General features: G+C 58.5%; 1 protein-coding gene across 4 annotated transcripts; it reads left to right on the forward strand.

The window, feature by feature from the left end:
* The first annotated feature begins 1,480 nt into the window (after positions 1-1,480).
* On the forward strand, positions 1,481-10,673 carry MATN1 (matrilin 1). 4 transcript variants are annotated; one of them, XM_072750496.1, is made up of 8 exons: positions 1,481-1,700; positions 3,334-3,680; positions 5,942-6,164; positions 6,836-6,961; positions 7,408-7,824; positions 8,393-8,545; positions 9,367-9,447; positions 10,079-10,673. In XM_072750496.1, exons 1-8 carry the CDS (start codon positions 1,574-1,576, stop codon positions 10,126-10,128), a joined length of 1,524 nt encoding a protein of 507 aa, XP_072606597.1. In that variant the 5' UTR covers positions 1,481-1,573; the 3' UTR covers positions 10,129-10,673. The 4 variants fall into 4 exon arrangements, with proteins under 4 accessions (XP_072606597.1, XP_025870310.1, XP_072606596.1 ...); XM_026014525.2 differs by having other exon boundaries at positions 1,481-1,667; XM_072750495.1 differs by lacking the exon at positions 10,079-10,673 and having other exon boundaries at positions 1,536-1,700; positions 9,367-9,542.
* The last annotated feature ends 11,513 nt before the right edge of the window (positions 10,674-22,186 follow it).

Consider the following 22,186-nt stretch of genomic DNA (forward strand, 5'->3'; position numbering starts at 1 on the left):
AGAGGTTAAGTTACCAGCTCTGGGTCACACAGCTTTTCAGCAACAGGTGGGGATCTGAACCTGGGTCTCTCAGTTGGCCAAGCCTGTGCTCTTTCCATGTTATGCCATCAATTACTGGACCCACAGGCAGCAGCAGGGGCCATCCCTGGTGATGTTCCTTTATTTACAATCCTTTGTTTTTGCCTTCCAATGCAGACCCTGGGCTGGGCTCAGATGCAGGGATGAATCAATCAGACTCTTGCCAGCTCACGGGTGAGACACATAGCAGGTGTCTTTGGAGAAGAGGGTCTTAATCCAGGAGGAGCAGGGGAAAGGTGGGCATGGAGAAGGCACCTCCACCAAGCTACACCCATGCAAGTGGGGTGGCTGAGAGCACTGGCCTGGGGCCTTATTCTGGCCAGTGATACTATTTCTTCTTTTTAAAAAAGATTTATTTGTTTATTTGAGAGAGAGATTGCACACACGTGCATGTGTGCAGGGGCATGGCAGGGGTAGGGGGTAGCAGGGAGGGGCAGAAGGAAAGGGAGAGAGAGAATCTCAAGCAGACTCCCCTCTGAGCACAGAGCCCATCTCGGGGCTTGATCCCATGACCCTGAGATCATGACCTGACCCGAAACTGAGTATTGGACATTTAACTGACTGAGTCACCCAGGTGCTCCTGGCAGTGATACTTCCTAGCAGTGTGACTTCAGACAAGTTACTCTCTGTTTTTCAGTTCTTCTTCTGGAAAAAGAGGGTAATAATAGTAGCTGTGTCGGGGTTGTCAAGGGAATTAAATGAGACAGTTCATAGAACCCTGCTCCTCTAATCCCCCCAGGCGGTAGGCTCAGAGAGGTGAAGCAACTGGCCCACGGTCACACAGGTAGCACATAGCAAACCCAGGTAACGTGGCTTCAAGTCTGTGCTCCTCACCGTCCTCTCTGCTGCCTTGTGCATACATGTTCGTTCCAACGATGATCTTGAAAGATTCTGTTAGGCAGAGAGTGAAGAGAAGGAAGGGCATTCGGGGTGGGTGACCCTGCATGTGCAAAGGCCTGCAGGGCAGCTCTGAGACCCCAGGTATAGTTGCTCAGCGGGGAGAAGGTGTGGAGAGGAAGGGGACAGCTGAGCTGGAGCAGGGGAAGCGCCCTGGATGAGGAAATGGATGCAGGTGAGAGAAGCAGGGGTGTGGGGGTGAGGGTGCGGGCCAGGGCTTGAGGCCATGGGCTGGGCTTTCCCTGGGCTTGGAGTGGCAGCTTTGGGCCGGGGCAGGCTCCAACCCCTGGAGGAGCCACCCTCCACCCACCTGAGATTTCCTGAGTTTCAGCTGCAGCTCTGGTTGCTTCTGCAGGCAAAGGAGCCCTTGTGGTCCGAGGGGCCTCTTGAGCCCCGGCCAGGTGGCTCCCTCCCATTCTGGGCACACACACACCTCCATTCAGCCTGGGCCACGCCCCCCCAAGGGGGCTATGGCCCGGGCAGCCGCCCCCGCGTCAGTGGGGGCCGCCCGGCTGGGAGGCTGGGCAGCGAGGTTGATAAGACCGGGCCCCCACCGGCCCCCACCACTGTGCCGGCCGCTGCCCGCGCTGCCAGAACCATGAGGCTCATCTCTGGCACCAGCCTCGTGCTGTGTGGCCTGCTCCTGCTGCTCCAGGTCCCCTGCACACTGGGCCTCACCCCCCAGTCCAGAGGTGAGGGGGTCCATGTGAGGTGGGGGACAGTGGGTGAGTGGCCTCTGACCAAAAGCCTGGGGGTGCTGGGTTCTGAGGTGAGCAGAGGTTAAATGGGGTCCACGAGGGGCTGGGGCAGAAGACAGGGAGGCAGGGGTGGCAGTGGGCTGACGCAGGAGCAGAGAGCAACGGTGACATTCAGAAGGGCCAGGGGAGGGGTGACCCTCAGCCTGTTCTATTGGGCCTCTCACTGCAGCTTCGGAGCCTTCCGTGGGGCTCCTCAGCTCCCAGGCCACCCTCAGGGACCATGCATCCTGCAAGGGCCACAGTCTGTGGGTGGCTGAAGGCAGAAGCTGGAGCTGCAGCAGGCCCAGGGCCAAGCCCATGCCCCGTTGAGTGCAGCTCTGGGGTGGCCAGGACCCCATCTGCCTGTCACCAGCCCATCAGGCATATCTGGGTGTGGGCTCCTACCTGCTGGACTGCTCCCAGCGCTTCAGCCTTGGGCACTGAATCCCGGCTCATCCTGTACAGAGGGGTAAACTGAGGCCAAAGAAGGGACGCCCTGCCTAAGAATTACTTAATGGCTCCTGATCCACTGCTCCTTGGTGTGGCTAATTCCCTCACCCTCTCTGTGTCTCAGTTTACCCATTGGGAGCTTAAACTAGTAGGGACCAGGGTGTGGTTGCACCTAAGGTCCCTTGAGGAACTCTGATACTGGGGCACTGGGGCTGGGGGCCTGGGAGAGGCCAACACCCCTTCCCTCTTCTGAGCCTTCCTGCATCCTCACTTGGGAGTGGCTCTGCTCTGTTCTGAGGCCAGGCCAGTGACAGTACCAAGCGGTGAACCTTATTCTCCCCACTGGGTGGAAGAAAAGCCGAGGCTCCTAAAAGGTGCCGTGAGCTGCCCAGGGCCACAGGGTGGCTGGGCAGGGATTTGAACCCCGCTCTGCTTCATTCCAGCTCTGTGCACTTCCCAGCACATGGTGCTGTCTCCCGGGGTGTCCGGAAAGACATGCCTCCGCCTCCGTGGGGATGCGACTTAGGAGCCCCCGCCCCTGGGTCCAGGCTGCCATGGTGGCCACGAGGAATCCCAGCCCCTGGCCCCTGCCCACGGACACCAGCCAGCGGGCTCCTTGGGGCTGAGGGAAACTGGGCTCACTTTGGTGACTGGTTCTGATGCTGAGATGAAAGAGGCCAAGCCAATGGGCCCTGCACTGGTCCCTGGGCTTGTGCCCCCCCACCCCCACCCTCCCCAGGAGAAATGCTGCTCTTGCTGGGGCAGCCACTCTGGGCCAAAGTCCGAGAAGTGTGTCTTAAAGCCTGTCATCTCCTTTGTTGCCTTGGGGCACCAGCTGCTTGGCGTCACCTTACACCTGCTCCTGCTCAGGCCCCAAGGGATCCTATAAAGAGGAGGTTGTCAGGTCACTGTACCGACGAGGAAACCCAGCTCAGAGAGGTGCAGGGAGTTGCCTGAGGCTGACAGCTGAGCCTCAGTGTTTCCCACGGGGCTGAGTTGGGGGGGGCCTTTGGCAAGTAGTTTGTCCCGGGGTCTACAAGCTGACAGAAGGACCCCACCGGCCTGGCTCAGGTTTAGTCCACACTGCCAGGGGCCTCAAGTCTAGATCTAAGTAGCCCCTGACCTTTGCCTCCTGCTCTCGCCCCTCCCCTCCTCCCCCGACCCCTCGCAGGGCACCTCTGTCGGACCCGGCCCACGGACCTGGTGTTTGTTGTGGACAGCTCGCGCAGCGTGCGGCCTGTGGAGTTCGAGAAGGTGAAGGTGTTCCTGTCGCAGGTCATCGAGTCGCTGGATGTGGGGCCCAATGCCACCCGGGTGGGCGTGGTCAACTATGCCAGCGCCGTGAAGCAGGAGTTCCCGCTGCGGGCCCACGGCTCCAAGGCCGCGCTGCTCCAGGCCGTGCGCCGCATCCAGCCGCTGTCCACGGGGACCATGACTGGCCTGGCCATCCAGTTCGCCATCACCAAAGCCTTCGGCGACGCCGACGGTGGTCGTGCCAGGTCCCCCGACATCAGCAAGGTACAGGTCCCAGCCCTCCCCGCCTGTGTCCTGCTGTGTACCATCTGCGTGATTCTTGAACCTGGCTTACAGTTGTGTATTAGACCCCGCTAAGCCAAGAGGCAGACCTGGGGTGTGAGCCCATCTTTCCCCACCCTCTGACCACGGGACCTCAACCTGGCGAGCGCTTGATTATTTCGATTTAGTTAACCTTGGCTCCCCGAGGCCGAGTGAGGCGGTCCAGATGCTTGCATGTTGGCGCCCGTCTGGATCGGGGCCCCCACTCCCCGGACTAGCAGTGCCACCCCGAGCCATGCGTGTGGCTCCTTGGCTCAGTCCCTTCACTCATCAGATGACAGTAACGCAGCTCCTTCTCCAGGGGCTGTCGGGAGGACTCTCGACAGCTTGGAGTGCTCAGAACAACGCCTGGCCCCACCAGGCCCCACCTAAGGGTTAGCTCATTTTTTATTTAATAAGCCTCTGAGCGTGGGGGTTCAGAAAATTGAGGTGATGCACCGTAAGCAGACGTCAGTATGGGGACTTCACAGACCTGGTGCCCACAGTGTGACTTCCGGGACTCAGCCCAGGGCCTGCGGGGCCAGTCAGGTGTTCTCTCCCACGGTGGTCGCGTCTCCCTTTCATAACCCTCAATGGCCTTGTACCTGCCCAGGCCCTCAGCCTCAGGGACGTACTTTCTTACCACCGTGCAGGACACGCCTGATGCACAAGTGCCAAACGCACACAATCCTGCTCCGAGGTGGTGTCCCCATTTCACAGATGAGGAAACTGAGGCACAGGGGATCTCAGTGTCTTGTCCAGTTAATTAGTGGTAGGAATGTCTACATACAATAGCACATAATCCTGGCATTACAGCCCTCAGAGAAATGGCCTGTTGGCAGGTCATCCGTTGTGGGGGCTATTTACAAGCCCTGAGGTGAGGTTGATGCCATTGCCATTGAGAGGCTATGGTGACCTGGGGGTGATCCTAATGGAGAGAGACAGCGAAGGGGACGTCTGTCACCAGTTAATTATGTCAGCTCAGATGGGAGTAGTGGCCTTGGGTGGTCATATGAGGACGGGGAGAACCAACTCCCCCAGACCTGGGGCATCCAGCCCAGAATTCACCTGCGGGAAGCCCCTTCCAGGTGGGCTCAGAGTACCGAGGCTGGATTGAAGGGGAACAGTCGGGTTCCAGGAGACAGTGTCTCTCGGGGGAGTGTGGCAGCCTGCGGCAGTGGACAGTCACAGCGAGGTGACCTCCGGCCTCTGGTAGGGAAGGGATGGTGCAAGATCCCTCCCCAGGGGGCCAGGCGGCGACAGGGAAAGCAGTCCTTCGCCTTCTTGGCACCTACCAGGAATGGTCTCACTAGAGGACTCGGGCAGGTGAGCCGCATTTCCAGCGCAAGCCTGTCGCAACCACTATCCTACGGGTCAGGGTGGGGACCCAGGTCATGGCAGAGAAGCAGCCAGCGGGGCGGGAGGCTGAGTCTCCCCAGATGAGAGGTCCCTGGCTTCAGGGCAGGCTCAGGTGCGGGTGGTGAGGGCCCGGCCCAGCCCCAGGGTCCCTGCTGTCTCCCTCCCCAGGGCACGAGCAGGGGAGCCCTGGGGGAGGGGCGCGGACAGTGCTCTCCCCTACGGAAAGGGCAAGTAGCGTCCTGGGGGATGGAGGGAGACGAGCCCCCCCTGCAGGTGCGGCCCCCCTCCCAGGGCCTGGGGGTCGCGGGACGAAGGGTGGCCGGCCTGGAGGCAGAGCCGCCGTTCATGGGCCTCGCCCGCCCTCTGGCGGCCAAGGCGCGGAGCTGCATGGCGTCCGCACGGGTGTCAGGCGAGCTCTGTCCCCAGAGACGCCAGTCCGAGGGGGGAGGCGTGGTCCTGCGCTCCGACCATCACAGAGCCGCCGCCCGATGGGGGAGGCGCCCCAGGCCCCCGCCGGACGGCACAGCGCCTCAGCCGTCTTTCGGTTAGAGGAAACCGGTTTCCTCTTCTGCTAGCCGGGTTCTCCTCCCCGCGGCAAAGCCCTGGCCGGGGGTCCGATCCACCTGCCGCGGACTGGCTGTGGGACCCGGGCAAGCCACGTCGCCTCTCGGGCCGCAGTGTCGTCTTCTGCCAGCGGCCGGGGTGGGGGTGGGGGTGGGGGGGTGGGTGGGGGGGTGGAGGGGGAGGTGGGGTGGGGGGTGCTCCCGGAGGGCTGCGCGGTCCAGCCCCGCGCTGGGGGGCGGGTGGGGCTGGGGCTGGGGGTGGGGGTGGGGGGGCCTGGTCCTCACGCGCCCCGCGTGTTGCAGGTGGCCATCGTGGTGACGGACGGGAGGCCCCAGGACAGCGTGCGGGACGTGTCTGCACGGGCCCGGGCCAGCGGCATCGAGCTGTTCGCCATCGGCGTGGGCCGCGTGGACAAGGCCACGCTGCGGCAGATCGCCAGCGAGCCGCAGGAGGAGCACGTGGACTACGTGGAGAGCTACAGCGTCATCGAGAAGCTGTCCAAGAAGTTCCAGGAGGCCCTCTGCGGTGCGCGGGGGGCGGGGCCGGCGGGAGGGGAGGGGGCGGGGCCGCAGCGGGGGCGGGGCCGCAGCGGGGGCGGGGCCGGCGGGCCGGGGGCGTGGCCTTAGGGCCTCGGGGCGGGACCGAGTCTGCCCCGGGGCGGGTCGGGGGCGGGGCCGGCAGGTCGGGGGCGTGGCTTCGGGCCTCGAGGCGGTACCGAGTCTGCGCCGGGGGCGGGGCGGGGGCGGGGCCGGCAGGGCGGGGGCGTGGCTTCGGGCCTCGAGGCGGGACCGAGTCTGCGCCGGGGGCGGGGCGGGGCGGGGCCGGCGGGGCGGGGGCGTGGCCTTAGGGCCTCGGGGCGGGACCGAGTCTGCGCCGGGGGCGGGGCGGGGCGGGGCCGGTAGGGCGGGGGCGTGGCCGGCGGGGCGGGGGCGTGGCCTCGGGCCTCGGGGCGGGACCGAGTCTGCGCCGGGGGCGGGGCAGGGGACGGGGAGGGCCCCGGCGGAGTCAGATACGGGGCGAGGCCGAGCGAGTCCGCCCGGGGCTGGCCGGTGGTTCCGGCCCTGGGCTGCGGGCCTGGGGCTCGGACCTCATCCGGTTGGGGGCCTCGGTTTCCCAGAGTGTGTGAAGGTCCACCCTGGCTGGGATGTCCAAGGCCGTGTGGCCGTGCGATTCTGAGCCCCCTCTTGCGCCTGCAGTGGTGTCAGACCTGTGTGCCACGGGAGACCACGACTGTGAGCAGGTGTGCCTCAGCTCCCCCGGCTCCTACACCTGCGCCTGTCGGGAGGGCTTCACCTTGAACAGCGACGGCAAGACGTGCAACGGTCAGTGGGCTGGACGCAGCCCAGCGGGGGGAAGGCGGGGAGGGGAGAGAATGGGGCTTGGCCACTCTCCAGGAAGCCCATTCGAGCCTCTCTGTACTTTGCTTCTGGACTAGTCTGCAGAAATGATAGATGCCTTCTAGAACTTGGTGTCTGCAGAAAATTATCTTCTGACTTCTGTCCCTCTTTTTGTCACGGTGGGTGGTGGGTTTAATATGGCAGAAGGAGTTTTATAGCTTGAGTTCAAATCTTGGCGCCACCCTTCTGAGCTGTACAATTTGATGGCTTCGGGAGCTTCTGTTTCCAACACCATAACCTTGGCTTTGTAGAGGGAGTTTTGAGGATAAAAATGGGACGGGATAATCCTCCCTATTGAGCTTGGTGTGTGATGGGTTCCTGACTATGAGTGGCCCCTATGCTTCATCTCCTCGCCTTCCTACCCTTCCCAGTCTGCAGTGGCGGTGGGGGCAGCTCGGCCACTGACTTGGTCTTCCTCATTGATGGATCCAAAAGTGTGCGGCCAGAGAACTTTGAGCTGGTGAAGAAGTTCATCAACCAGATTGTGGACACGCTGGACGTGTCAGACAAATTGGCACAAGTGGGGCTGGTGCAGTACTCAAGCTCCGTCCGCCAGGAGTTCCCGCTGGGCCGCTTCCACACGAAGAAGGACATTAAGGCGGCTGTGCGGAACATGTCGTACATGGAGAAGGGCACCATGACCGGGGCTGCCCTCAAGTACCTCATCGACAATTCCTTCACTGTGTCCAGCGGGGCTAGGCCTGGGGCCCAGAAGGTGGGCATCGTCTTCACGGATGGCCGGAGCCAGGACTACATTAATGATGCTGCCAAGAAAGCCAAGGACCTTGGTAGGTGATGCCTGGACCCTGAACACCACTGATGGCCGGGAGCACATATGGAACAGCTCAACTCGAGTTTATTCTGTTAGTGGTGCCCTAAACCTCGGTTCAGTGTGAATGAGGAGGGATGGGTTTGTCCAACTCTTTTTTATCAGTGATGAGAAAATGAAGGCCCCAGAAAAGTGAGAAGCTGGTTTCAATGGCCCTTTTGTAGGTGGGGCTTAGAAATTTTCCAGTTGAATGTTCCCAACAGCGTACCAACTGTTGGAAGGCAGCCCCACTTTGGGACAAGCCGGAGTCTCCATTTTATCACCTGTTTAATGAGGATAATAATAGTCGGCAGATGGCTGGTTATGGGGCTATATGGGATCACAAAGCTCCCGGGCCAGGGAATCAGTACAGGCAGGTCTCAGTGAGTGCTCTTTCCTCAGTATCTTTGTCCTAGGCACTGTGCCTGTAATTCCAGAAGCTGCCACCAGAAGGCATCTGGTGTTGACTGCCTGGGCATTCCCCAGGAGGCTCAGCCACAGCTACCTGGCCCCAGGGTCACTGTCACTCATCGTGTTCCTCCTGGCAGGCTTTAAGATGTTTGCTGTGGGTGTGGGCAACGCCGTGGAGGACGAGCTGAGGGAAATCGCCTCAGAGCCGGTGGCAGAGCACTACTTCTACACCGCTGACTTCAAGACCATCAACCAGATCGGCAAGAGACTGCAGAAGAAGATCTGCGTGGGTCAGTGAGGCCAGAGATGGCATTGATGGGAGGGGCAGGCGGGGCCCTGGGGTGGGGACCAGTGTGGAGCCATCCTGGAACTGGATGTGGGTGGGGAGAAGCAGGAGCTGGGTTGGCACCTGGGTTAGAACCTGGAGGAGGGCTGGCCAGTCTCACGTTTACAACCAGCAAACATATGTGGAATATATTGAATGCTTGTCACATGCATGGCACTGGTGTTAGTGCTCTCCAAATATTAATCATCTGATCCTAATTGGTAGAAATATTATTACTCCCATTTTGCAGACAGGAAACCCAGCCTGGAGGGGTGGAACAATCGTTAATAACCGGAGGAGCCAGGATTTCAGCCCTGCTACCTCCCCGGGTCCTCCCAGTGGTAGAGAGTACGGATTGCAGAGCCAGGCATGCCTGGGTTTGCATGTTTGCTCTGACACTAACTAGCTGTTGGCCACGGTCACGTCTGTTTCACTTCTCTGGTTCTTTATTTGTAAAATGACATTAATTGACTTCAAACCCAAAGTGTTGGATGAAGTCGCTGAGATGACATAGATGGCCCTAGCAGTCGTGCCCTGCGTGCAGTCGGTGACCAGCATGGAGAGGCTATTATTGGAGGTTTTATCAGGGCTCTGAGGGGGTGGGAAGACATTCGGGGTTCTACCTCAGAACCCTACGTGTGTCTCCGTCTTCTCAGATCTCCCAGGTCCCCCCCACACCCCCCCAAGACTCCCTAGTCCTGGCCCTGGGCTGTGATGGCTCCTCGCCCTCCTGCCAGGCCACCACTCACCTTCCCCTTTCTCTTCCCTACTTCCTGTCCACTCCAGAGGAAGACCCGTGTGCCTGCGAGTCCATTGTGAAATTCCAGACCAAAGTGGAGGGGCTGCTGCAGGCCCTGACCAGGAAACATATCCTTTCCCAGAGGCCACTGTGGGGCGGGGGGACGGGGAGAGGGAGCCACGCCCCTTGTGTGGGGGGTCCCAGGTAGGGCCTCTGCCTCCTGTTGGAGACAGGCTGGACTCCGGCCAGGTGGGCTGGCATCAGCTTTGATGCTGATCCTGTCAAAAGCAGAGGCTCCAAGAGGGTAAACAGAGAAACTGAGGCAGAGGCCAAGATCTAGAGACTGGACACACATGCAGAGTCCTAGCTGTGCTCAGGAAAACAAGGTGCCTGTGGACTCCCCATTTCTCAGGCTCTTGGCAACACAACTAATAGCAGTCTCCACTCAGATGAGGCTGGGCGGGGAACAGCTCCCGTGGCTCAGGACGAGGTGGGGGCCCAGGTGGGGGACCCAGCAGGCTGAAGCTGCCCCTGAGCAGGACTAGGCAGCTTGTAACTAGCTGGTTCTGAGGGCCATGAATGGGTAAGTTTTGACACTGGGGAAAACACATGCTGTAGATGGAGTGAGAGAACTCTCTGGAAGAGGGACTCTGCGGGAGGTGGGGGCGGGACACAGGAAGTGGGATCCCGGGTCTAGACGCCACAGCCATCAGTGCCCTGCTCTGGTCAGCCTGTGCCTCTCCTTAACCCTGAGTCCACTGGAAGCTGTGAGTAAGCGGCTGGCCGTCCTGGAGAACAGGATCGTCTGAGGCTGCCTGTCCCTGCCGCGCCGTGGCCTCTCCGTCTCCCCACCCCAAATGCAGCCCACGGAGTCCTGCGCGTGTCCCCTAGAGCCCTGAGTTTAGTCTAGTTTTGCCATTTCGGTGACGGGAGTTGGGGAGAGGCAGGCCCCAGGCCTCCCCCTCTTCCACATCCTGCCAGCCCTGCTGGGTGCATGGGTGAGTGTGCTAGGAGCGTGGCAGCCTTTGGGAGCATGTATGTGCGAGGTAGCGTGCACAGGTATGCATGTATGAGGAGTGGCAGCCTTGGGAGTGTGTGTGTGTGTGTGTGTGTGTGTGCACGTGCCTGCCTGAGGGCGGGCGTGTATCTGGAGCAGGGATGCGTGTGTGAGAACACAGGGGTGAGCGTGAGAGGGACTGTGTTTGCATTTTTTTTCAATTGAAAGCTTAATATATTCCTATTTTTTTAGTTAACCCTTTCCTGACTGCGAGTGCTGTGAATCTCTTTCCTGATTTTTCTATTCCCTTTTGAAAAACAATTAAAGATGATTTAATTTAAGCCCTGAATGGGGCTAGAGGCAGAGTGGTCATTTGAGGAGCGGGACGAATGATGGTGAGGGCAGCAGGTATGGGGAGGGGGGGGGCCACAGGGGGGAGCAGTGGTGGGAACCGAGGTGAAGGCAGCTACTCCAGAGCCAGCATGGGGTCATCCTACCTTTACAGGCTCTCACTTCCTCTTCCAGCAACCCAGCCCCAGCAGACTTGAGTCCCCCTCCCCCCCCCCCCCCATTATACACACGGGAATGCTGTGTCTGGGTGTTCGGATGATTTGCTCAGAGAGCGTCACTTGGAGAGATGGGACTTGAATCTACAACTGCAAGACATTGAAGAAAAAGAAGAGCCATGGCACCAGATAGGCCGATTCATTCATGCAGGCATGCAGACAACAAACACAGAGCAGGCCCATGTCAGGCAGTGCCGAGATGGTGGCCTATGAGACAGACACAGTCCCTGCCCTCAAGGAACTTAGAGTTGAGTAGAGTGCCCTGTCACCCTCACCCCAGCTGGGAAACAGAGGGCGGGTTTAGGTTATAGCAGCAGCCTGTGGCCTGAGTGTGTGTGTGTTAGAGGTGCTGGGAGGGTCCCAGCTGCGCCTGGGCTGGCCCCAGGTTCCTCCCCACCCCAAACCCATGTTGGAGTACTCTTTTTTCCCCCTCCAACCCCAGCACAAATGGTGGCAGTCCCCACCCCAGGGATGGCACATGAGAAAGACCCTTGACCTTCATGTCCCTCCCCAGCCCTCCTTGGCCCAGTCCCCTCTGGACCCATGCCCCCTGCCATCTCAGTCCCTTGTCTCCTAGAGTGGAGCCTGGGTGGTTTTCTGAAGCCAGTCCTGTGTAATGGAGCATTTTTAGTGTTACTACTAGATTCACACTTGAGAGCCTGTAAAAGGCTTTTACGAGAGACTCACCATCCTGAAAGGCCTTCCATAGAGGCCGTTCAAACAGTGGAATTACACCCCACAGAACTTAGTGGCTCAAAACGGCCATCTGTGATTGACATGACTCTGTATGTTGGCTGGGCTCTGCTGGTGGTTCTTCTGCTGCTTGTGGGGTCGGCTGGGGTCACACTCGTTTGGGTCTCAACCAGCCTGGAGCCTCCAGCACAGCCTGCTTGCCTATGCCAGGCCCATTCCTGCGACCACCGCCTGGGGAGATGGGGCGGGAAGGCTGGGTCTCTCTCTAGTTCTCTCTCCACGGATGTCCCCATGGGCTCTCCAGCGGGGGAGCTGGACTTCTTACAGGGCAGCTCAGGGCTTCTGAAGGCCTTTTAGGTCTGGCGCCCCACATTCGCACCATGAGATTTTGGCTGCATTTTCTTTTCTTTCTTTCTTTTTTAAAGATTTTATTTATTTATTTGAGAGAGAAAGACTGAGCACAAACTGGGGGAGGGCGAGAGGGAGACAGAGAGGGAGAAGCAGACTCTCCGCTGAGCTGAGAGCCCAACCTGGTACTCAATCCCAGGACCCTGAGATCAGGACCTGAGCCGAAGGCAGATGCTTAACCCGCTGAGCCACCCAGATGTCCTTGCATTTTCTTGGTCAAAGCAATTTCAGGCCAGCCCAGATGCAAGGGGTGGGGAGTTACACTCGGCTTCTTCCATGGGGAAAGAGCAAGAGGAATTTGTGGCTACTTTTAATCTGCCGCAGGAGGTCATCCTCTGGTGTCCCTCTCTGTCTATCTCCCTGCCTTGGCAGCTCATGGCACCCAGGAAACCCTCGCATCAAAGCGAGATGTGCCTGAGCCTGTTTCTGTTCCCTGAAGTGGGAGAGCCCTGACTCAGCTGGTCTTTCACTTCCGTCTCCTACCCACGTGGTGTCCTTGGTGTCCTTGTTCTTGCTCTTCAGCTCTGGACCATCCTAGGTTCCAGCACCACACCTCAGCTGCTAGGGAACTTGGTGGGGGCCCTTCCCCCATCTACATGCAGAGCAGAGGATACTGGCACCGCTTTGCAGGCACTGGAGGATGTAAATGAGGGGATGCGTGGGGAGCACCCAGCACAGGGCCCACCCACACTTTGCACCCAGAGAGGAGCTGGCATCATTGCCACCATCTAGAGGATGGTTTCCTGGGCCTCAGGGACACATCCAAACCTGTGAGTCCCTGAGCACCTCCCTTGTTCCCATCTGGCGTCCGTGTCCCTTGAGACACTGCGGCCACCTGGTCTCCAGTGGCTGTGCCACCTGGGGCACCTGTTACCTGCTGGGAGACCAGTGTGTGCACCACGGCTCTAGCCCCCTGCATCACGTGAACGAGTACTGCTCCCCCAGCCCCACCAGGAGGCAAAGACAAGGACAGCCTTACCTCTGCTTTGAGCAGCAACAACACGAGTGTGCCAGGGCTCAGAGAGGCGAGGCATGGAGGGTGGCATGAGCCTGCCAGCTCCCGGGGACAGCCAGCCGGCTCCATCTGCAGCAAATGACCATCCAGCACTCAGGCCAGGCCCTCCTCCAGGCACTAGGACTAGAAGGAGCCCAGAGTCCGACACAAGCCTGTGCTCCTGGGCTGATGTTCCAGCCTCACTGTATTTCTTGCCGTGTGAGCCTGGACCAGCCGGCCCATCTCCCTGTGGGCCTTAGTTCCTCATCTGTTAGAAGGAGAGAGAGATGATCCAGAAACAAGCAGGAAACAGGGAGGATCTCCAAAGGGGCGAATGGAGTCACTCAGAGCCCGGGAGCTGTCAGTGCTTCCTTGATGAAGTCAGACAAGGTAGAGGAGTGCCCAGGGCACCTGTCTGGCCTGGCAGAGACCAAGCCTTAGGCTCTGAGCTCCCACCCAGGGACTGTCCTATGGGGGAGGTGACAGTGGAGGGGTTAGCTGCCCTGTTTGGGGGCCAACAGTCCTGGTGTGAGACCCCCTGTCCCCCAGACAGAGGGCTCCCTGGAGGGGGCGGTGGGTTGGCAGGGAGCCTGAGGGCTGCACCTGCAGGGAAGTCTGGATGGTGAGGGCTGTGTGGAGGGAGGGGGCGCTGGCAAGGGGCATGCGGCTGGGGAGGAGGGCAGGGGACAGTGAAGTCAGGCTGTGGGACTCTAGGGACAGTCCCAATCTCGACCCACCCTCCCCCATTCTTTCTTTCCTTCCCCATTCACTGAGCATTGCCAAAGGCCAAAGCATGCACAAGGCATTCGGGATAAAATAGAAAATACCTGATGGTCTCTGGCCTCGTGGTGCTCCCAGGTTAAAGAGGCAGACAGACATCGGACGGAAAGCCACACGGACAGTCCCGCTGTGGTAGCAGGCTGCGGACTTAGGGCGTACCACAGGGCTGTATAACAGAAGGTCTTACCAAGCCATGGGGAGGTGGAGGAGGCTTCCCAGAAGAGATGGACCTAAGCCCGAATCTGAAGGCAGTTAGGAAGGTGAGTTAGGAAGGTGAAGGGGGAGGTGGCGGAGAGCATGTCAAGTAGGGGGAAGCAGGGTGTGCGAGCGCCCTGAGGAGGAAGGTGTGCGGCCCTCCAGGAGCCTGGATGCAGCTGCATGTGGCGGGGACCAGTCTGCAGGCCCAGGACCAGATGAGGAGGGGACTCCACCTGCAGGGCAGTGTGAAGCCATGGAAGCACTTCAGGTAAGGGGGGGATGTGATTAGAAATTAGAATGGAACTCCCACTAGAGATGGGACTCACGTATTTTCCCTGTAAACACTGGATGAGGGGATGCGAGGGGGACTGTGGAGATCTCAGCTGGGATGGGCAGGAATGTCCCTATCACACATCCAGGGAGGTGCGGTGGCCTGGAGGATGGTCCTGCTGGTGAGGCAGTGACATCCTTCCTTGGAGAGAAAGCAGAGAAACTGCTCAGGACAGAGGCACACGGGGCCCAGGCAAATCCTTCGGGTAACTGGTGTGGCTGCATTAGTGTGACCCGTTTTACAGGTGAGGGGATTGTCTGAGTCAGGGCAGTTGACCCAGCACTTAGGCCTTCCTTTTCTTTTCTTTCATTCTTTTTTTAAGATTTTATTTATTTACTCATGAGAGACACAGAGAGAGAGAGAGGCAGAGAGAGAAGCAGGCTCCCTGCAGGGAGCCCGATGTGGGACTCGATCCCAAGACCCCGGGATCACACCCTGAGCCAAAGGCAGGCACTCAACCGCTGAGCCATCCACATGTCCCAACTCAGGCCTTTCTTAAGAGCAACACAAACATAGCTCGGCCACCTGGGACAGCGGATGTTAAGCAGGCACACAGTACATGCTCAGCTGATCTCAGTGGTCAGTCCCTTCCCCTGTCATCCTCCTAGGCGGGCAGCAGGCGCACAGTTTGGGAGAGGGTGGACCTGGTCCTAGAGGAGCCTGGAGCTGGACCCAGGCACCCAAGGCAGAGGGGGAAGGGTTGGTCCCTCGCAGAGGGCCTGGTGGGAGCCAGGCAGGGAGTGAGCGCCTTGCCAAGCAGGCTAGAGGTTAGAGAAGGTGCTGGATGGGGAGGTGGATCTGCACCCAGAGGCTTTGAACGGGCGGGCCTGTGGCTGTGGTTGGCCTCCTGCCACGTCAGGCCTGGCTCAGGCCCCAGTCCAGGCTGAGCTGGGGTGGGCTGGGGATCTGGGGCCTCTGGATCTGAGCCTCAGGATTTTCCAGGAAAGGAACAAATGGAGGGGGGCATGTGCCCATTTTGGAGGAGGGGGAAAGTGTTGCTTCCTGTTTGCAACAGTCCTGCCTGGGGCATCCCACGGCAGGAGTGGGGGTACTAGGGAGCTGGCAGGAGAAGCAGGTCAGGGCAACCACTCAGAGACTGGGCCGCGGGCACCGTGGCTCAGAACGGGCTGAGCTAGGGCTCTGGGTCTCCAGGGACAGACACGTCACACCAACCCACTTCAGCACAAGAAGGGAGGTGACGGGACCCCGTGGTGGAGGGTGCTGGCGGAGGAGCTGGGCTCGGTGACGTCTTCAGGCCGCTGGCTCTCTGCACTCTTGCCTCTGGCCTCCACCCTGGTGGCTTCACGCCCAGGCAGGCCCTCATCTCATGACAGCCGTCGCCCTGCCGCTCTGAGTTCACAGCCCTCAGACTCCTTGGCTCAGGCTGGGTCCTGTGCCCACCCTTGAACAACCGCCGTGGCCGGGGTGATGCAAGGCTCCGCCCATTCCTGGATGAGGCGTGGATCAGCCCCACAGGGGCCTCCAGGACTGAGAAGATGGAGTGGTTCCTCCAGGAGAAGGAGGGGCGTGTGATCGGAGCCAGGGTCGGGGTGCTGGCTGAGCAGAACCACCCCATATCCCCCACACGTAGGGTCAGAGCCCGGTGGAAGCCCTCCGGCTGCAGTACATCCTGTGGTTCCCATTCCTGCCTGCGTGGGCACGGGGGAGCTAGCTCTTACAGGACCACGTCTCGGGGCTCAGAGGAAGGCAGGGGCCGGCATCTCAGGGTCTTCCAAACCCCAGCTCCTGCCAAACGCATCTCGATTCTCCCCACGTCGGTTGCAGGTCCCATGCAACCCACACTCCCCATGTAATTCCTGTATCTTTCCCTGTTCTCCGTTTGATTAACAGAAGGTTATAAACAAGTCCCACAAAGAAGGAAAACCGGCATCTCCCCAGGGCACCCACAGTCTATTGGCAGATGGCAAGTTACTTTGTACCCGATATTTTTTTGTTGTTTTGATTTGTGTATAGATAAACAGGACTAAACTAATTAGGATCTTTTCCCCCCTGTCTTTCCCCAGGTCTTGGATTACAATGGGAGTCCCTCGGCCCCACGGTGAATTGGTTACCAGGTTTCAATAAGGGGTTTGTCTTTGCAATTACAGTTCATTAATGGATTTACAAGGGAGGGAAGACAGCATGGTCCGCTAAGGGGATTGTTTTGCATTTCTCCTCTTTTAATTACATGATTTTCTCCTGGATCAATGCTCTGTGAAAAATGGTGATGGTGGAGGGTGCGGGGGGGGGGGGGAGTCCCAACACCCCATCTGTTCCAGATGCAAATGCAATTAATATGAGAGGAGATAGGAGCTGCTCAGAGGCCTCCCGCTGCCTGGGTGTGGGCCTGCCTCCCCTGGAGCCGCTGTGTGACTCGGAGGTTTGGGGACAGTCATAGGAGCTCGGGGCACATGAGGCTTTGTTGATGTGGGGAGGGGCCGTGTCTCTCCTGGGGTCAGAATCAGACTTAGGTCCCCCCACTGAGTCACCTTTTTTTGATCATCCACTAGGTACGAGCTGTTAGACACACAATTTTGAATTCAAACTTCCCAATGATTTTGTGAATACGTTTGTTTTGCAAGCGGAAACAGCAAGGCTGCCAGGTGTAAAGTGCCACACTTGGCCTTGCCACAGTGGCAGGGCTGGGGTCTGAACCCTGGGATCTCTGGCTCCAAAGTCAGGACTCTTACTAGAACATTGCGTTTCTGAGGTTCAGACGCACTGTTATGAAAGGGGGAGTCTAGTCCTTTCTGCAGATGGGGACCGTCACAGGCCAACTGGCCTTCCTGCCTTGTTCTTAAGTCCTTTCTGTGTACTGATATCAGAGCGATGGCCCTACAGTGCACATCTGCTCAGGTCACATCCCTGCTCTAGAACCTTCTCCTGCTCCCTATTGTCTCCAAGATAAAATTCAAACAGTTGGACACCCTAGGACCTATGTGGTCTGGCTGTTGCCCAGTCCTGTTGAACTCTAAATTCCCTATTTTCACTCACCCTTTGCTGCTACTTGTGACCCAATTTCCCCATCTGTGGAACGGACCCCTGACTCTGCTGCCTAAGGTGATCTGAGCGCTGCGCTGGATCTTGGAGTTAAGGATCTTGGGGGCCAGGCCTGCCATGGAGGAATGTGGCCACACGATGGCAGCGTCGGCCCAGGAATGAGGTGGCCAGCCCGGCTGGGGGATGGGGTTCCGCAGCAGTCACCTCGAGCTGGGCTAGTTCCTGTCACTTGTGGCACTCACGGCCCACGGTCTAATCCCAGGGCTCCCAGGGAGGCAGCAACCTGTCTCCAGGGGAAGAGCATGGGTGGGGGGCTCCCCCGAGGTGGCTGTGCTCTCCTGTGGCGGTGACATGTCCCATGAGGGGCCTGGGCTGGATGTGTCTCTGGCCTCCCAGAGCCTGTCCAGGGCTCTGCTGGGCTAGGGGTGGCAGCTCGGACCTGAGGGTTGGGGACGGGGCAGGGGGCTAGGTGGGAGCCCCGTGAGGGGCATTTTCCTGCTCCCTTGCCCTCTCGTTCCAATGGGCAACGGCCAAGTCTTGTGTCCCTATGTCAGGATAGGAGAGTCTTCAAGCCTGAGTGGGGACGGGAATATTAGAGGCCCTGAAAGGGACATGATGGAGAGGCCCCCAAAAGTCAGCCTCACCAGCCCCCAAAAGGCTCCGTGGACAGAACACGGAGTCCACCATCCAAAGAGCTGGGGGTGAGCCCCGGGCAGTCCCTGCCTTGCTGTGTGACTTGGGCCACCTGACTGCCCCTCAGGTCTCCGTTTGCTCACCGAGGACACCGAGAACACTTCCCACCCCGGGCGTGCAGACTGAAATGAGGCACCAAGCAGGGGGGTGGGGTGTCGTCAGGCCAGGACGGGATCCCCATCTATGCCTGGGTTTGGGTCCAGGTGTCCCCTTGGTCACAGGTCTCCCACCAGGGCTTCCCCAAGGGGGATATAGCAACTCCTCCCTCATGGGAAACCTCCCAACAGGTCAGAATCTGTCCCCTCCCATTGTCCCCTCAGGTTTGCAGGGCCCCAAGGGTCTCCTTCCTGTCTGTCCCCCCCTGTAACGTGTGAACCGCTGCCCTACTCAGTGGTGGTGCCAGGCAGCGCGGCGTCTGCAGGGGGACTGTCTGTGGCCAGACCTGGGTGTGATGTGTGGCTCCAGCTCAGGCCCGTGTGACCTTGGTGCGTCCTTCACTCCCTGAGCCTCTGCGCCGCTGGCTGCTCAGCTGGGCGCCGTATGCAGTAGGCATTTGGTCCACGTGCATGAACTTGCAACTCCAGCAGCTACCTGCTAGGCTAGCCCGGCCCTTCAAGGCACCCGCCTGACAAGGTGGGGGTGCGCAAGGAAGCCCCGGAAGGAGCTCACCTGTGCTCCCCACGGTCTTGGTAGGTAGATACGGTGAATGAATGTGTGATGTCTGGGCCACCCAGAATGTGTCTGCTCCCTCTGTGGCCCATAGCCTCTCGGAGGTGATAATAATACGTAATCTATAAATAGTGATTTATAGTGTATTATGGTATAGATAGTATATTGTATATACTGGCAGGTAACACATTATGATATGTAAATAAAATATGTAAATAATATAACCATGTAAATAACAGATATAAATATATAGTATATAAATTATTATATAATAATATCGTGTATTATAAAAGTGTAAGTAGTAACTTAGAAATATAAATCCACAGATAACTAACATCTCTTGGTGCTTACCATGAGCTAAGCATTGTCCTAATAGCACTAACTCATGGATTCCTTGTAGCTACTTAGGTGGCAGGACTATCCCCATTTTATAGGTTGGGTAAAGTGAGGCTCAGAGAGCAGAAGGGACTTGCAGAGGCATGTAGAGGCTCCGGGTCTTTTTTTGTTTTTAATTTTTATTTATTTATTTATTTATGATAGTCACACAGAGAGAGAGAGAGAGAGAGAGAGAGAGACAGAGACAGAGACACAGGCAGAGGGAGAAGCAGGCTCCATGCACCGGGAGCCCGACGTGGGATTCGATCCCGGGTCTCCAGGATCGCGCCCTGGGCCAAAGGCAGGCGCTAAACCGCTGCGCCACCCAGGGATCCCGGCTCCGGGTCTTGAACCCAGGCCTGTCTGTGCCACACGGTCCCTGAGTCTTCCTTCCTCCAGTGGGGACATCCCTTTGTTGTCCCAAGTGCTCTCTGAGGGTCATAGGTTGGGGTCTGGCCCTGCTGGTTCCACCTCTGGACCCCCTCCAGCTTGGCCACAGTCCCCTATAGTGAGGGCCCGAACAGACTCCTTCCTGGACCTTGCAGCCTGCACTCCGCCCTGGAGGCCTCTCTGCCTGGGGCCTCCCTCCCCCCATGGCTGGCCCACATTGCTGTTCGGCGTGTGGCCACAACTTGGGAAAAAACTGCTCCTCTTCTTGGTATCAGATTTTCCCTTGCAGTTTCCTGCCTTCATTCCTGGCAGGAGCCCTTGGCCCACGGACAGCAAGCACCTCCCAGCCCCTCTCCGGTGGGGGATACAGAGCCAGGAGTTCTGTCCTGAGCCTGGGGCTCCCTTTGGAAGAGAGGAGGGGCAAGTGGTGAGCACCCCCAGGTGCATCCCATTCTCAGGGGGCCGTTGGGGCCACAACAGCCTTCCCCCCGGGGCCTTCCCTTCCAGCTGCCGTGGTGTTTCCTCTGCCAAGGCCCAGGCTGGGGCGGCAGGCAGGGGTGGGGCCTCCCTGGGAGAAAGAGAAGCTGCCTCTGTCCTGGGCTGGGCTGGGCTGGGAGAGGCCACGCCAGGTCCTTCTGCCCAGATGCCACCTCCTCCCCGCTCCTCTTGGCCTCTCCAGCCGCAGGCCCGGCGCCTCCCAGGGAGTGGGACCTGCTCCTGTGAGTCAGAGAAGTGACTACGGGGGTGCACAGATAAACTATATTTTGTATTCCACTGGTCATGTGTTTATTTTAATGAGTATCAGAAAAAAACCCACAAGCAATTAATGCGCGAAACCCTTGATTTCATGGATTTTATTGCTCAAGGCGAGGCAAATTGAAAAGGGAGCCTATTTCGAGTTGATTTGAAGGGAACGTTGTGTCCACACGGTGCAGGTGGAGGGCGGTGATGGCAAAAGCGGGGAAGACCCAGAGAAGCCACTGGAGTTCGGAGATGCTGAAAAGGCCCATGACCCTGGTGTGAGATCCCTGGGGGTCTGGCCTGGCTCTGCCCGAGGCTACGGGACCCTGGGCAGGCCACTGCTCCTCCGTGAGCCTCCCTCGCCTCCTCTATAACATGGGCCCAGCAGCAGCAGCTTGTGGGGCTAGGGAGAGGGTTAAATGGGGTGAGAAAGGAGTGCCGGCCCCAGCCTGGCATGGGGTCAGTGCCCTGCTATGGCAGCGGGTGCTTTAATTATTGTTAGCATTCGTGTTTATTCACCAGGAGCTCATTCTGGGTATGGGGACTTTTGGCTTTTATGGGGTAGTAGAGCTTGTCAGCCAATCCTCAGCCCAGCCCCACATTGGCAGCCCCACCAAGGGCACCCTCCTCATGCTTCGCAGCTCCCTGCTGGGATACAGACCTCAGTGTGTGTCCAGCTGGGCCACTGACTAGGGGTGACACAGCTTCCTGGAGTTGCCATATGCTTGGCTGTAGCCTGAGACCAAGAGACCTACCTCACGGGGGTGTGGCTGTGAGAAGCAACAAGAAAAGGCAGGTCAAGTCCCCAGAACAGTTGGGCATCATCCTGTGTGTTTGTCCTCTAGTTTTTCCTCCAGTGGGGCCAAGATCTGTTGGTTGGGCAGGGACAGTTGGGTGAAATCTGGGATTGGGGGTGGTCTGAACCAGTTCTGAGTGCTAGATGTGTTATCTTGGATTTGCTTATCTGTCCACCCATCCAATATCCATCAATCTGTCTGTCCATTTATCATCCATACATCATCTCTCCATCCACCCATCCATACATCCATCCATTTGCCCATTGTCTATCCATCCCTACCCATTATCTATCCATTCATCCATCTACCCATTGTCTATTCATCCCTCCTTCCACCCACCCATTATCCATTCATCCATCCATCCATCCATCCATCCATCCATCCATCCACCCATCGTCTATCCATCCATGCATCCATCCATTATCCATCCATTCACCCATTGTCATCTATCCATCCATCCCTCCATCCATCCATCCATCCATCCATCCATCCATCCATTCATCCATCCATCCATCCATCCAGTAAATGGTTGCAGGGGCAGCAGAGCCATGCTGGGGAGTTGGGATGCTCTCTTGATTGTGACAGTTGCTGTGCAGGGTGTGGACAGGGGAGGGACATGAGCAAATTTGAGTTTGAAGGTCCCTCTGGTCCCTGCGTGGGTGTGGACAGGGCCAAAGTGGGGAAGAGGCCAGTCAGGAGGTAGTAGCTGCAATGCAGGCTTGAGATGTGAAGGTCAGAGTGGCCTTGACAAGGGCAGTGCCTTGGGGAAGGCGCGAGGACTGTGGCAGGCACCAGAGTGTGTCAGGGGAGGCAACCAGCGTCCACAGCTAATTTAGGAAGTTCCCACGACCGTGAGGCAAAAAAGAGGGTGTTACTAGGGGGGACATCACGTTCAGGTTTGCATGTTTGTTGTAATGTGAGAAAGGCTTGAATAGATAAATGGATAAAGAGATTAAAACTGTTCCCCCCTCTCCCCTTGCACAGATTGGGGGCAGGAGGGGCTGGTCCGAACAAGTCTGGGCCCCAGACAGCAGGGATGCCATCTCCATTTTCAGGAGGAAGAGGAAGGAGGGCCTTGTGAGTGTGGGAAGGTTTCAGTATTTGGTGTCAGGGCTTCTGGGGAGTTCCTGTTTGAGACTTGGATTTTCTCTGGTTAGAGGAAGTGAAGCCACCTGCTGAGAGGACAGGGGAGTGGGAGGAGAGCATGGCTGGAGGCTGAGTTTAGGATCCCTTTG

This window comes from Vulpes vulpes, chromosome 2, assembly GCF_048418805.1.
Source record: "Vulpes vulpes isolate BD-2025 chromosome 2, VulVul3, whole genome shotgun sequence".
Lineage (NCBI taxonomy): Eukaryota > Metazoa > Chordata > Mammalia > Carnivora > Canidae > Vulpes > Vulpes vulpes.